The sequence below is a fragment of the Hipposideros armiger genome, unplaced genomic scaffold (genome assembly GCF_001890085.2).
Source record: "Hipposideros armiger isolate ML-2016 unplaced genomic scaffold, ASM189008v1 scaffold_1417, whole genome shotgun sequence".
NCBI classification, from domain to species: Eukaryota; Metazoa; Chordata; class Mammalia; order Chiroptera; family Hipposideridae; genus Hipposideros; species Hipposideros armiger.
The window spans coordinates 155,505-172,084 of NW_017732767.1; the positions used below are offsets into that span (position 1 = coordinate 155,505).

The 16,580-nt window shown below is 42.5% G+C and overlaps 1 protein-coding gene across 1 annotated transcript; it reads right to left on the reverse strand.

Moving 5' to 3' along the window:
• Window positions 1-901: 901 nt before the first annotated feature.
• On the reverse strand, window positions 902-10,092 carry LOC109377488 (vomeronasal type-1 receptor 3-like). Its single transcript, XM_019633850.1, is given in 4 exon segments — window positions 902-1,239; window positions 1,242-1,387; window positions 5,572-5,663; window positions 9,842-10,092. Coding segments are annotated over 4 exon segments (669 nt in total). The 5' UTR covers window positions 9,935-10,092.
• Window positions 10,093-16,580: the final 6,488 nt, after the last annotated feature.

Below are 16,580 nucleotides of genomic sequence, written 5' to 3' on the forward strand. Positions count from 1 at the left end.
TCAGATCACACACACACACACACACACACACACAGATGCACAAAATTGAAATTACATTTGTGTCTATTTCTATTATATCCCTCTTCTTACTTTGCCATTTACTTTGTGGTAAATATTTAGGTGTCACATGTGAGCGAAAAGCATGCTTCTTTTTCACTGTGGTACAAGTTTAATATATATGTAGTCAAAGTATTTATATAAGGTCAAAATACGTAAGGTCAAAATAGTTCTTTTCATCTGCAAATTGTTGAATTGTCAATCATCACATCCCTCTGAGAATGTAAATACAGTGAAAACTACACAAAAATCTTTCATGAAGTTGAACAAATATCCACATTGCTTCTTGAAAATGAATAAGCTACAAATTACACATACACAGAATCATTCCAATGGCTTTGCCTACAGGGCTCCAAATGTAAGGGAAGCTCCCAACACGCACTAATGACATCACTTACAGACATGAGTCAGCACATCCAGAACTCCTTCCAGCCCACATGCCCACATCATCTTCACAAAGGAGAGAAACATCTGCCTTCCAAAGGTCCCAATAACAAGCAAATCACGTTGTTTCAAATTGACACAGTGACTAATGTCATTAAAAAATTTACTGTGACAGATTTACATTTCACTTGCCAAGGCTTCATAATATCTATGTTTTGGCAAAACCTGGTGTATATTATGGCATAAATTCTGAACTGGCACAGTGACAGCAAAATAACGCTACAGTCACTTAAGTATTTACTTGACAATTCAATAGTATCTGATTATAATTACTATTATAGCATATGGTACTTTAAAAAAGATGGCCTGTGTACTATTCTCTGGTAAGACACTCATAATTGTACTTATTCTGAGGGGGATGAATGAATTACCTAATGAACGCTGTGCAAATACATACAATTTACATGTTTCTCCCAAGATGAGGAGATTTTGTATTCCTTATACAGGCAAAGCTGAGCCTGGAGACACTGGGCTCACGGCTGAGGAGCAGAAAGGGACTGACAGTTGGGAAACACAGAGTGATTACTGAATTAGCCGTCAAAATGAACCAGGTAGGATTATGAAAAACAGCCAGAATAATGTGAAAAATGGATGAGAGGGTGTTAAAAAAGAGGAAGGTGCTCACCAGGAGAAGGATGGTTGCGGTGGCTCTGGACTCAGGGGAGGACCGGGATGAGACGTGGGTCCTGTGAAGGTGCTGGACCCTCTGCTGGTGCCTGTGCAGGATGAAGAGCATGGAGCGCTGGCCCCGAGCATGAGCACAAAACATAAAACATCAGGGGTTGACAGCAATGCCGCATATAATGCATCTGCGATTCTGTCATGACGAACAGCAGAACAGTATCCAAAACTTTTCCTGTTTGTGATGTTGTTATTGTTCACATTGCTAGACAGAAACATACAACAAATGACATTTACCAGCATTTGCAGGATCCAGTACAGGAACATTGAAGAGAAAATGTACGTGGGAGCTTTCCCTTTAAGGTGCGCCCACCTGGAGTTCATGGGACTGATGGTGATGGCCTGGAAGACGCTCAGGAGGCAGGTGGTGCCAATGGACACACTCCTGCCTACTCCACATATATAGTAAAACAATCTGCATCCAAAATCAGTGAAAACATGATACCACCCAAAAGATGACATTGTAATGGTGATGCCATTAGAGGATAGGATGAAAGTGTTGGCCACAATCAGGTTCACGACAATGAAATCCGTGGACCTCAGCCTGCACCCAGTGCAATAAAGGAAGACATAATGGTAAAGCAGAAATTCCCCAGGAATCCGGTTGTAGTCTTTAACATGAAGATTGTCCCTACCGCCATATCCCTGGGGGATATCATGTCTGTTCTCAGTGACTGACACTTGTCTTCTGAGCTGGAGGACCCTGCATGGGAATATGGGTCTTAAGCCACATGTATCATGTCACCTAAACCCAATGTTCTTACTTACCTACAGTCCTATTTGAAATAGTGACTGAAGCTTCTGCTGTCATCTGGAGGCTTCCAAGAGGTGAATGTGTAACCATTAGAGAACACTTGCAAAGCAGGAATCACTGCTGCTACAGCCACAGGAAACCATTTCTTCATCCCTCACACTCATGGGGGCGGCACCTTCTCATTTCTTATACAGATGAGGACCACACGGGCACAGAGAGGTTCAGGGTGTTGTGTAAACTCACTCACTGGCTAGGGGCACAGTGGGGATTTGAACCTGGGTGAGCAGGAAGACAGGCAGAGCATTTAGTCCATAATAGACTAAAGTGCTCGTTAGCTGTGCTCTTCAAATGAAACAGATCTCAATTTAGTATTGTTTTTGTACCTTGTGGTTTCCATTTTGATTGCTGAATTTATTTCAAGAATCTAATAATGACAAGTGTGCACTTAAGAAGACTTACTTAGGCCGGCCGAATGGCTCAGTTGGTTAAGAGCTCGCTCAAGAGTTTGAGCTCTGAGCAACAGCGGTTCGAGGCCAGCCCGAGCTGAGCAGCCGCTAAGCTGCCAATAGGTAGCAGGATGGCTCAGCTTAAAAAAAAAAAAAAAAAAGAAGACTTACTCGCTAAGCAAATATGAACTCTGAATAAAGTTTTAGAGATCTTCAAAAACTTAGATGGACCTGGATGCAGTAATAAACTGCAGGGACCTGACCAGTGACAAGTTGGGTTAATGAATGCAGAATGGCACAATATTAGGATGGCAACAGAAGACTCATTTGATTTGTTCCAAGGAAAAAAGTACAATAGCACAACTCAGAAACATTGATGCCTGATAAATATTGTAAGGTAGAAACAACATTATTGCTAATTTCAGATCACACACACACACACACACACACACACACACATATATATATATATATATATAGATAACTGAGATCAATGAAATCATTAGTAGCAAGACAAGGTTTGTATGAAAGATAGTAACATACATGGCACATACGCAAAATCGAATGTTAAGACAAAATTCTTGTGAGTTTTATAAATGACATACATTGCTAGACTGGTAGTATAATATTTAAGAACAGCAGAAATATCACAGTATAATTTTCAGGCAGAAAATAATATCTGAAACTTTTCAACTTGTAGTTTTCTTAAATGCTACTTCATTAACATTAAATAAAAAACTCTCTCCATGATCAATAGTCACAATGATTAAAGCTATTATGCAGTAATACACCCAGAGTCACAGTAAACATTTCCACTCCAGCATCTGCTCTGAGACACACAAACTGCCCTGGGTCAGATGATTCCTACACATGGAAAAGCACAGACGTATCATGGGTGCAGCTCTAGAAACTGAAAATTATGTCTGTGACACCTGCAAAGTTGGCTGTCCAGACATGACCAAAATGGCAGTCCATAAAAAACACTAAAAATCGTGATTCACGGTTATTGCATTAAACACAACCAGGACTGGCAGTGACCACGACACTGCATTACATCAGCAGCCATCTGGGGACACGTCCAAGTCCCATCTCTCTTCACCAGCTCAGCTCCAGACCAGGAGTCCCTTGCTGCCTGTTGCCGTACAGCCTCATCCTCGACTGCCCCCACACACCAGCCCCTGACCTAACAAGGTACGAGGGGGTGTCTCGGAAAACTGAGACCCGGTGGAATGATATCGGTAAACCTTCCTCAAGGGAGTGTCCTGGAAAACTGGGACCCAGCGGAATGATGTCGGTTATCTACCTTACTTCATGGCTGCAGCAACAGCTGCACCATCCTGGGGTTGTGTGTGTGGGAGTATGAAGGCACAGCATGTGTTGGAATACAATGGGGCTGGTTGATGTAAACTGGCCTTAAGGCACTTATCACATGGACTTTAGAAAAAATAAAAAAGTTTTACTCCTTTGAAGTTTCTTAATAAAAGCTTCACTTTTATTAGGCACTCACTTCCAGAGAGAGAGAACTGCAGCCCCCTGGCCTCATGTCTTAAATCTATCTTTGTCTCTTGTATTTCTTTAACCCTGTGCAGTCCCCTCTCACTCATCACTGCCTGTGCTGCGCAGGACGCGGCACCTGCCCACTTTGGTGTTGGACTAAGTTCACTCCCAGAGATTCATTTGTCCAGAGTGTTCACTTACCATGACTCCTGACACAACACCTTCCCTCACAGATGCTTTCTCTCAGACTGATAATGAGAAAACCTACTGATATCTTCCAGCTACCTGAATGCTGTCTAATCATAAAGTCAGCACAGCAGGTATGTGTGGGAGAGAGGCAGCCAGACCCTGAGATATGGGATGTGATCTGTGTCCTCCGGTCCCCTCAGAACTGCAATTATCACCTCACCTGCAGCAGCACTGGCAGTAACAGGCTTGGGAGCTGAGGACATTTTTGATGCTAATTGCCAACCACATCTCCAAGTTTCCATCCAGCATCTCTTAGGAGACTGCTGGAGTGTTTGTGAAAATTTTCTTCTTTACCATGATCGCTGGAGACACACGGGGTCTCCCATGGAGGAGAACAGGGAATGTTGAGATCTAACCCCTGGGGGACTGGTGTAGTTTACACATTTCACTGGGGGTTCTGCTTCCCTGGAAGTTCTACCCAAAGTGAGTTCTTTACTTATTTTCTTACAGATGAACCACACCATCATTGACCTATGGAGCAAAGAAATGGAATGAGTCAAAATATCTTAGATGAATTAAAAAGACGGACAGGAAACAGGAAAAACATGAGATAAATAATGTACATTAGATATCATTGTACTCATTTGTTACAGCCAATGTTGATTTATATGAAAATTATGGAGAAATGTACTTTACCCATATAAACCCCCAATCGTGATACGAGCTATATGAGTATGCAGAACAATATCCATAAAACGAAGAAAGAAGGTTCTACAAGGGCCTGTCACATCTAAAAGCACCAGGATGAGAAGGAGTAACAGAGGTTCTACAATTGCCATGACTATCAGGCAAACCCATTCTTCATACAAAACTCAACAGCATCCAGTGGTGGCCACAGGGCTCTACGTTTACTTTTTGCATAATTTCAAGTGATGAGCACTTGTTACTTTAAAACTTAGAAGCAAATTAAGAGCTGAAATGGATATTATGGTTTTTCTTACAAATCCACAAAATAATCGGTTTTTCTACACAAATACCCCAAAGTTTTCAGTCACAGGGTTGAGCAAAAATGGTAGGCCATCCAGACGACACATTCACAGGAATTCATTTGCACAAACTCGAGTGCCATTACACAAGTGCATGCACACACACTCTCACACTGAAATACATAGTCACATACATACCGGCGCACATACATAGTAACTCACATACACAATTTGAGGTGTGCAGTCTCTGCAGAAACAGAGCAATATCTGTAGCTGAAAGACAGAAGGTTCCAACAAAAGTCCCTCTCAAATAGAGCTACAGGATCACACAGTTCAACAAGCACATTCTGCCATTCTTTTAACTTTCTGATGAGCCAATGCCATTTACTTCACACAAGATGATCAAATGGTCAATACAGTCCTCGACAATATGTTTTTTGCAAAATTTTCAGTAAGGAACTACAATTGCTTTTTCAATTAAGAAATACATTTCTGATGGTCTGTCATTACTACCTACCAGAGACGCCAAGAATGGAGACAGATGCAATGCAGAGAACAGGGAAGAGCACAGACAGCTAAGTCTGACTTCGCATCCTTGCTGACTTCAGTCTTTTATTAGAGATAAAAGAAGAACAGGTGGTAGGAAATTACAAGCATGCCTCCAAGGCTAAGGGGAAAATGCTTAGTCTAAGAGTTGTTTTTTAGCTCAAAAGGAGCAAAACAGTTTCAAGGACTTTGGCTGAGCGCACATTATTTTCAGTGTGGCAGGCATCCAGCCTCACTCGGTGAACCCTTAGTTGACCACCGAACTTTTGCTTCAGACAGCAACTTTACAATCTTGATTCTGGGGGCTCAGCTGACAGCTGAGCTTTTGCTCAGGCAGCAACTTTACAATCTTGGTTCTGGGGGCTTATGTGGGGAAGTCCTTAATGTGTCCCTACATCTTCCCCTTTTCTTTTTAGAGAGGGAGAGAAAGCTCCAACAAAGAAGATTGTTCTTTATTATGGGGCATATCAAAAAGGAGTGTAGGGCTGGCCAAGTGGCACATTGGTTAAGAACTGGCTTGGGACGTCAGAGAGCCCCAGTTCGGATCCCACATATGAGGACCAGTGACACTGCCCTCTGCAGCTAAGATGCTGAACAACAGCTCAACCTGGAACTGGGCTGCCGTGAGTCGCCGGTGATTGGCATAGGCTGCAGCCCCTGCTGCAGTGGGTTGCCATGGTCTACCGTGTGTAGCCAGCAGCCAGTGTGAGCGGCCATCCAGAAGCCTGCGACTGATCTGCCTCACAGCTCAATGATGGTTCCAACTTGGGCCAGTGAAGCAACGTCCTCCACAACTAGACTGAAGAAGAAAACGACAGCAACTTGTCTGTTCCCCTTCCCTCAATTCCCCAGCGCTGTTCCCATCCCCCAATTCCCCAATAAAAATCTTAAAAAAAAAAAAAAGGAGTTTAAAGTTAGGTAAGAGTAGAGCAGTATCCAGGTGCGGGGGCTACTGCAGTGTGATGAGAAATGCTTCTGCAATGAAGAGCCTTTGCATTATCTTGATGATGCGGCAGAGTCCTATGAAAACACTAAGAAGGAGAATGAGAAGTCCCCCAAGCATTGTTCATAGGCTTAGGCCTATGCTGCGAAACCAATTAGAAAGATTAAGCCAATTAAGGGCCGAGTAGTGATCATCTATGGTAGCATTTTTGTTTTTATTGTAACCTTTTTAATTGACTTTGTAGTTGGAACTGGAGGTCAGAAATACTATGTTGTACAGGATTTTTAAAGATGCCAGCAAGGTGTTTTTGGACCTCATCCCGTGATTGATTGTTACTGAGAGCAATGGGAGTCACACACATGGTGTGAAAGCCAGCGTCGCAGGTTAATCGCTGGTAATTCCAGAGGGCCTCTTGGCGTTCTCCCATAAAGGGAACAGCCACCTTAAGAGTATTGAGACATTGTAATATTTCTTGGTCAATGACTGTTTGGGAATGGAGTTCAGTGGTAATGTTTTGAAAGTAAGAATTTATTTGAGCGGCCATCTAAATAGATTTGGATAGGGTGACAGCCGCTGTGGCCGCAGTTGCAGCCAATTTCCGCCTGTCCAGGCAGTTTCTTTAGAAGAGAAAGGGGGCCCTGGATCAGCCAAGAGAAAAGGCTGGAAGACTAGAATGTGAGCCCAATATGTGTAGTTACTAAAGTTTGGGTTGAATAGCATGATGAAAAGGAGAAGGAAGAGGAATCGACTTACCTTCGAGTTGCAGGTGACACAGGAAAGTATGACTAAAAAGAGAATGTATTTATACAGAGAAATTATTTGAATTGATTTATTTACAGTCTTTTTTAATTTTTATTTTATTGCCTAAATATATAATAGTTTATATAACAGTCAATATTTACTTGAATTGATCACCATTATAAATCTGCCATGACACGGGGCTTTTATTCCTCCCCCCTTAGAGACTGTAATTTTATCTAAACAGAAATACTTTACAGTAAAAGATTTATCAGCCTATTTCCATAGTATGAATAAATCCACCAAAACTGATGTAATATTGTCAAATTTTTAACATATCTCATTGTTTTTCATCAAACCCATTATTTGCAGGTATTGTAAACCAAGGCAAATAAAGTTCACATCCCCCAAGCCTTCTACAACTTACTACACACTCTCAAGTTTAGCTTTTACTATGTCTTTTTATGTTCTGGCACAACCAGACTTTTTTAGTTTAAAACAAAACTACTCTTTTTTTAGTTCCTTCAAAAATGTATTTCCACCACTGAGCTGCCAACAGGTGGCAGGATGGCTTAGCTTAAAAAAAAAAATTTTATTTCCATACCTTATACCTTTCTTGAAAACATACATTATTATTTTATATTAATTAGAGTCTATAACCTTTATAACCTTAATTTTTACTGATAGCCAAAAGTAAGTAATTAGCACTTTTTTCGGTAAATTGAGGAATATATTTTGTAACCTTGAAAAGCATAGGCTTTTGTAAAGTAACATATAATATAGTAACAGATCCTAATTTATCTTTTAACGTTCTTGTGACACGAAGCCAGAAATAAACTTAGACCTATCCAATAATTGATATTTCAGTATTTCATTATTTTGAAATACCTATTAAAATAGTTAAGAACTTTTATTACTTAACACAACTTAGTAAAACTAAGAAACCAGCCTTCGTATCAAATATTTTCTTAGATCACATGATCCTGAGAAATAGTTGAGTTAGTTTTTATTATCTTAATAAGGTGCTTAATCTCTTATTTTTAGCTAATCAAATATTATAAACTAGTGATACCATCCAGAAGCAAAAACATTATAATATATATAAAACATAGACAAGTATAGACCTTAGACACTATATATATATATATATATATATATAAACAGAGCTACTAACATTTGTAGAGAGGACCTAAGATCTTATAGTTGTCCTTATAACTTTAGGAGGCTGTAATAAGGAGTGGGGGGGCTTGCTGCCTGGGTTTAAAAGTGCCTCTTTTTTCTCTTCAGTTACCTCAACCTTAAACAGAGGCTGCAGCAACCCTTTGTTTACATTTGAGGTTATCTGTAAAACCTTGAAAGTCACTGAGAGTTAGAGAAATCTTTTTTTTTTTTTTTAAGATTTTTATTGGGGAATTGGGGGGATGGGAACAGCGCTGGGGAATTGGGGAAAGGGGAACAGACAAGTTGCTGTCGTTTTGTTCTTCAATCTAGTTGTGGAGAATGTTGCTTCACTGGCCCAAGTTGGCACCATCATTGTGCTCTTCTCTGGTGAGGCAGATCAGTCGCCGGCTTCTGGACGGCCGCTCACTGCGGCTGCTGGCCGCTCACGCTGGCTGCTGGCCACACACGGTAGCCCATGGCAATCCACTGCCACAGGGACTGCAGCCCACGCCGTCGCCGGCGACTCATGGCAGCCCAGCTCCAGGTTGAGCTGTTGTTCAGCATCTTAGCTGTAGAGGGCAGTGTCACTGGCCCTCATATGTGGGATCCGAACCGGGGCCCTCTGGCATCCCAAGCGAGTTCTTAACCATCGCGCCACTCGGCTGGCCCTAGAGAAATCTTTTAAGACTTATTTTTGTTAAGTTCCTGAATATAGAGTTGGTGTACCAAACAATTTTAAATATATGACTTTGGGGGCTCACAGAAATTATAGATAAAGAGCTTCCGATCAGCTTGGTGTCTAAGATGCAAATAGAAAAGGAAAAGAGAAAAGACAGAGTAGAGGCAAATAAAACAAATAAGGTACATAAACCAGAGTACTTACAGAACCAAATCCTCCTGATATGAGAAACTAGAGTTCAGAGGAGAAGGTTTAGGCTGAGAGGATAGTAGGGGTGGGGCGGAAAGAGGCAGTGAAGGAGATGTTTGGGTTAAATTTTTTTTTCTCAAATGGTGAGGGGGCGCCCTGAATAGGATGTATGGCCAGGTGACATAAATTCCAGATTGTTAAATGTTGTATGGTAACTGGGCCCATTGACTGGCAAAGCCAATGTCCCAGGTGTTCCCAATCATCTAGCTTAAGGGAACCAGATTTTGGGTACCAAGGGCATTGCTTGTCAACCATCCAGAGGAAGTCAGTGAGTTGAGATGTAGGGGGTACTTTGTATCCTGCGACCTGTAGGAGGTCACGTAATTGTAAAAGATGATCTTTTTGTTACTTAGAGAGGTCTACTACGCTCATCGAGAAAGAAAGAAAGCTGTTCCTCCCGAAAGCAAAGCAAGATGTTCAGCTCCACCACGAACGTGATGGGAAAACCCCAACCGCCCATTGTGCCCTTACCGGGTGATGAGGCCATCCAAAATCCCTTCTCGGGCTTAGGGGAGCTGCTTCCTGATGTCCTGAAAACTCCTCACACGGGGCACAATTTGTCATACTACCAACCAGAGATGCCAAGAATGGAGACAGAGATGCAATGCAGAGAACAGGGAAGAGGACTAACAGTGAACAGTCTGACCCCGCATCCTCACTGACTTCAGTCTTTTATTAGAGATAACAGAGGAACAGGTGGTAGGAAATAACAAGCCCACCCCTAAGGCTAAGGGATAAATGCTTAGTCTAAGAGTTGTTTTTTAGCTCAAGAGGAGCAAAACAGTTCCAAGGACATTGGCTGAGTACACACTGATTTCAGTGTGGTAAGCATGCAACCTCTCTCAGTTAACCCTTAGTTGACCGCTAAGATTTTGCTCAGGCAGCAACCTTCCAATCTTAGTTCTGGGGGCCTATGTAGGGGAATCCCTAATGCGTCCCTAAAATGGTCCAAGGGGAAAAAATAAATTACAAGTTGAATATAATTCTTTAGGTTTTCCTACACACAAATCAACTCATTGATTCAGGTTAACTACTAAAATACCCCCAATGATCAAGACAGTTATTCAGTCATATGCATACAGTGCATCCTATACAAAACCACAACTGAATTTACAGAGGTGCAAACACATGCACACACACTCCAACACTCAAACATATAGTCCCAGACATTCACATAGGTCTACAATTAAGTTCACATACTTGCCACTGTGCGCTTACTTTGGCAGCACTATAAAAACAGTTTGGTAAGGTTTCATAACCTTTGTATATCAGAGTCTCAGAGACTTGTTCATATCCACAAGTGGCGGTGTCTTGCTGAGTGGTGTTCATTATTTTTCCGTGTTTTTGTGTGCTGTCACAAGAATGTCTGAGCTCCAGCATGAGCGGCCGGTGCTGGCATGAGCTGCCATGAGCAGCCATTCAATGGCTTGTGACAGATTGCCTCATCTGGGGAGAGCACAATGATCACAATACCAACATGGGCCAGTGAAGCAACTAGATTGAAGAACAAAAAAAGGACAGCAACTTGTCTGTTCCAATTCCCCAATGCTGTTTCCCTCCCCCATTTGTCTGTTCCCGTTCACCAATTTCCCAATAAAATCTTTAAAAAGAACGCCTGAGCTTGAACAAACATTAAATTTCTTGTTAAATTTGGAAAGCGTGAAAATGAAATCAGGGAAAAGTTAGTCCAAGTTTATGGGGATAATGCCATGAAAAAAACGGCAGTGTACAAATGGATTAAACATTTTTCTGAGGGGAGAGAACACATCACTGATGAGAGATCAGGGCCAGTAATGAGCAGAACTTATGAAAACATTGCAAAAATTCATTGAATTGCAGCTGACTGTGAGAAGTATAGTAGACCAATTAAACATCGATAGAGAAACAGTTAGGAGAATCTTAACTGAAAATCTTGCAATGAGAAAGATGTGTGCAAAAATGGTCCCAAATGCACTCACTGATGAACAGAAGCAAAGGAGAGTCAAAGTTTGCCAAGACGTTTTGGAGTGGCAAGATGATGTTTTGGGCCATGTTATCACTGGTGATAAAACATGGATGTACCAATACGACCCTGGAACAAAGCATCAAAGTGCACAATGGAAGTCAGCCAATCCTCCATGACCAAAAAAAATTCATCAGTCCAAATCAAGAGTCAAAACAATGTTGCTAACCTTTTTTTTGATATCAAAGGGATTATTTACTATGAATATATACCAACTAGAACAGTTAACCAAGTTTACTATTTGGAAGTGCTGAAAAGGCTACATGAAAAAGTTAGATGAAAATGACCTGAACTTGTTGCCAACAACTCATGGCTCTTGCAAAACAACAATGCACCAGCTCACACAGCACTGTCTGTGAGGAAGTTTTCAGCCAATATTGGAACACCCTCCTTACTCATCTGATGTGGCCCCTATTGACTTCTTTCTTTACCTGAAGATAAAGAAATTATGGAAAGAAAGACATTTTGATAACATTCAGGACATTAAGAGTAATACGATGACAGCTCTGATGGCCATTCCAGAAGAAGAGTTCAAAAATTGCTTACAAGTGTAGACTAGGTGCTGGCTTTGGTGCATAGCTTCCCAACGTGAGTACTTTGAAGGTGACTGGAGTGATATTCAGCAATGAGGAATGTAGCACTTTTTGTAGGATGAGTTGTCAAACTTAATTGTCACACCTACACAGCATCAGTTACTCACCTGTTCAATTTTCAATTGCACACTCACAAACATTAATGCACAAATCAGTGCACACTCACCTAAGCTCACAATTACACTCTGATATACACAGTCACCATGCATGTGTTTAAATCAATAACATGATCTTACGTAGAGGAATCGTATCTCCAAATTTCTGGTGAAGGGACCCCGGTCCAGACCCTAGACCGGACAGATTCACGTTAAAAAAATCATACTTCAGCTACTCCAGCAAGACTCTAAGCAGAACTTCCCGTTAAGACAGTAAACGCCTAGCTTTACAAGAAATGGGTTGCAACAGAAATATTAACAATGTTTTACAGAAGTAGTCTTGTCACAACTGGATTGGACCATTTCACAAAAACTAACAGCTCTTTTTGCTTCTGTACATCTGCTTTGCTTCTGCCGGGGAATAAAAGGTTAAAGAAAAAACATTCCTCAGGTCCCCCTTCCTCCCCTTGCTTCTATCTTAACATACCAAAAGGCCTCACAGCAGTAAACTCAGCCCCTCAGTCTATCTTAACATACCAAAAGGCCTCACAGCAATAAACTCTCCCCTCGCTTTTATTTTAACATATCAAAAGGACAGTTGACTCCCATGGCCTCTATCTTTATACTTCAAAGAAGTTTTCAAGTTTAGGGGACAGGTTGTGTGGTCAGCTCAACCCAGTCACGATATACTGTTAAGACATCTGAACATAAAGGCACTGTTGTGATAGCGGGATGCGGTTTTAACTGGAATAACTGCACATTCTTTTTGGCTTCTGCAACTTACTTTGCATATAGCCCTGCCTTATAAAAACCAGACCCCCGAGTCTGGGGTACCGTTTTTTCCTTTAGCTGGGGAGACGGTCGCTGAGCTCAGCTTAATAAAATCTTCCGAACCCTAATTTGACATCCAGCCTCTTTGTTAATTGTCTGGACTTAACACTGGAAACCTGAAAAGGGAGGTCTGTCCACTCTTTAAGTCCCTTTAATTGTGCAACAATCACCAGGACAATATTTATTATAAAGAACAGTACTGAAAATGTGCTGTGAGTATTGCCTGCTTACATTAAGACACATGCTGGGAACCTTGGAGTTTTGGGGACAGTGACCCTGTGTGGTGTAGCCTCCCAACTGACAAGCCGACAGCTCCCGCCTGCTGACCCCATGAAGTCAGAAGGAAGTGTCTTGGAATACTGAGAACTGAGGGAATGATCTCAGTAAGGCTTCCTTATCAGATGGTCTCAGAATGCTGAGTCCATCTCCTGGGGTCGTGTGTATGTGTGTGTGTGAAGACACAATAAGTACTGGAGCACACTGGAGCATCCGGAAGACAGTTGTTAGATACACAGATTTAACAGATTGGAATTTCTTGCCTTGTAAATTTAGAGAATAAAAGCTTTGCACCCTCCTGATTTGGGGCTCAGTCCTAGAGGCTTGAGACCCCTGGCCCGCATGAACTCAATACTTGGCTCTTGTATTTCTTAACCCTGTGCCGCCCCTCTTTCACTCCCCAGCCTTTGTTGCACAGGATGCGACATCTGGCGCCCAACATGGGCAACAAGAGGGAAGGACGACTGTGAGTCGGAACTGAACGAAAAATTCATGGCATGGGGCTCGGGAGGCGTCGCGACAACTACACGGAACACGGTAGGGAAGATCCCTGGAATTTAAACCAGGGTAATGGGGAATTCTGCAGCCAATACAGACCTTATATTTGCTTACTCAAGCAACTCCTCAAGGCTAGAGGAGTTTGGGCGTCAAAACAGAAATTAGAGGAGCTTTTAAAAGTCATTCAGACTCAGTGTTCTTGGTTTCCAACTTTAGGGACACTAGATTTAAAAACATGGGAGAAAGTAGGCACTGAACTCTGTGAGTTATGTCCTAAAGGAGTTTCTCTGCCGGTTACAATTTGGAAAACCTGGCAACTAGTCCAGTCGGTTTTAGAAAATTTGCAAACTGACGCGGAAGAAGCAGGGGAAGAGGACGATCCAAGATCCGACAATGAAGAGGAGAAACCTGAGGGCAGGGAGAAGGAATCTGTGGAGGCACCCACAGTTATCCTGAAATCGTTGTCTCCAGCTTTGGGAAATTGTCTGGAGGGCTGTAGTTCGCCTCCAGCCTGTTTGCCTCCGCCTCCGTCACCGCCGCCGTCATGGCATGGGAGTGAACTCCCAGGCCACCGGCGAAAAATGTAACCTTTCTTTCTCCACCGCTCACCCACCTCCCCCTCCTACGAGAGGCTCACAGGCGCCACTTTCAGCAGTAGAAAGAGGTGTCCGGCAAGCGCGATTGGAGGGAGATTTGGACGCTTTCGCTTTCCCTGTTATCATTCATGAGCGGGGAGTTGGAACGGAGCAATACAAAGCCACGATGTTAGCCCAAGCCATGGCAGGAATAAGATTTGAACAAAATAGATTTCCCAGCGGTTGTTATAATTGTGAAAAATCTGGTCATACTAGAAAAGAATGCCAAAAGAAAAATAGAAACGGCTCCCGCCCACCTAATACCTCTGCTCTTCCAGGGCCTAGACAACCTGGGCTGTGCCTTAAATGCCAAAAAGGAAATCACTGGGCCTGCTGAATGCAGATTTGCTTTTCATAAGAATGGCACTCCGCTTCAGGAAAACGGGAGGCGGGGCCGGCTCCAGCCCCGACAACAACCAGGGTATACATGACACAGGATATGCCTCAAAATTATCAGGCTGTACCCCCCCCCCCCCCCCCCCCCCCCCGCGCTCACTGTTTAACAACTGAGTCCAGCAACGGAGGGGAGTGCTGTGTAGATATCTGTTCAGCATAAACTGGCTCAAGAGTGTGAGCTCTAGCTCTGGTCTCATACAGAACCAGTGCACAAGATATGTTATTGCTTCCTGGAGACCCCCCCCCCATGTGTCCACGGGAATTTTTGTCCCGATTTTTCCTAATACTGTTGGACTTCTCCTTGGTTGTTCTAGTTTCACTTCCAAGGGAGTCACTGTTCATACTGGAATAATTGTTTCTGACTATGAGGGATACATTCAAATTATAATGTCTTCATCAGTTCCCTGGTCAGCAAAGAAAGGAGAATGGGTTGCACAATTACTTCTGTTCCTTTATACCCTCCCAGGAAAAAACGGGACATGAAAAAGGGAAACTGGAAGATTTGGAAGTACAGGACAGGCAGATATATTTCTAGCAGAAAAGATATCAGGAATTCATCCTGTTTGTCAAATTGAAATCCAAGGCAAAAAATTTGAAGGTCTTTTAGACATAGGAGCTGATGTTTCTATAGTCAGTTCTCAAGAATGGCCAAAAATTAGAAGGTACAGGAACCAAACATTAACATAGTGGGGGGTAGGCCAAGCTTCAGGCTTGCTCCAGAGCTTCTTCATTCTTTCCTGCCTCAGCCCCGAGGGACAAAAAGGATTTTTACAATCCTGTGTTGCAGACATTCCAGTTAATCTATGGGGTAGAGATTTACGTACACAACACAACGGAGGCAGACATTTGGATCCCTCCAGGGCAAAATAGTCCTCAAAGTCAGGAGATAATGAGTCATATGGGATATCAGCCTGGAAGAGGCTTAGGAAAATTTAACCAGGGTGTTACTCAACCTATTCAGCCCCGGCCCCAACAAGGATGAGGAGGACTGGGTTGTCAAACAAAAGATAAAAAGCCTTTTTTTGTAGGGGCCACTGTTGCAGCACTACGGACTTTCATAGCTCTTAAGTGGACAAGTAATAAGCCTCTCTGGATAGAACAGTGGCCCCCTCTCTCAGGAAAATTGAGAGGCTTTAACAGAATTAGTACAGATTCAATTACAGCAAGATCATATAGGACCTTCTACAAGTCCCTGGAATTCTCCAGTATTTGTTACTAAGAAAAAATCAAGAAAATGGCTAGTGCTCACTGGTCTCTGAGCTGTTAATGCCATCATTGAGCCCATGGGTGCTTTACAGCCTGGACTCCTACAGCCCTCTATGATTCAAAAAAATTGGCCTCTGATAGTTGTTGATTTACAGGATTGTTTTTATACGACCCCTTTATACCCCCAATATTAACCTAGATTTGCATTTTCTATTCCTTCAACTAGTAATAAGGAACCTATGAAAAGATATCAGTGGATAGTGCTCCCACAGGGGATGCTTAACAGCCCAACAATATGTCAGCTTTTTATTGCTAGAGCTCTTAAGCCAGTAGGAACAAGTTTTCCAGATTGTTACATCAGTCATTATATGGATGACATTCTCTGCACTGCATCCTCAATGGGGCAGTTGACAGCATGTTTTGAATTACTTAAAAAGCAACTTGACTCAGCAGGACTTTGCACTGCTCCATATAAAATTTAAACCACTGTAAGGGACCCAGGCCCAGGCCCTAGGCTAGGGCACCCTCCCCCACACCCCCCACCCCCAAAGGAATTTAAAAAGCTCCTGCTTCAGCAAAAGTTAGCAAAGCATCTTGTCAAGAGACTAGGAAAAGATAAGCTAGGTATGCTTTATAGCTTACTTATTAGGGAAAAGATAAGTTGGGTAGCTTGTTAGG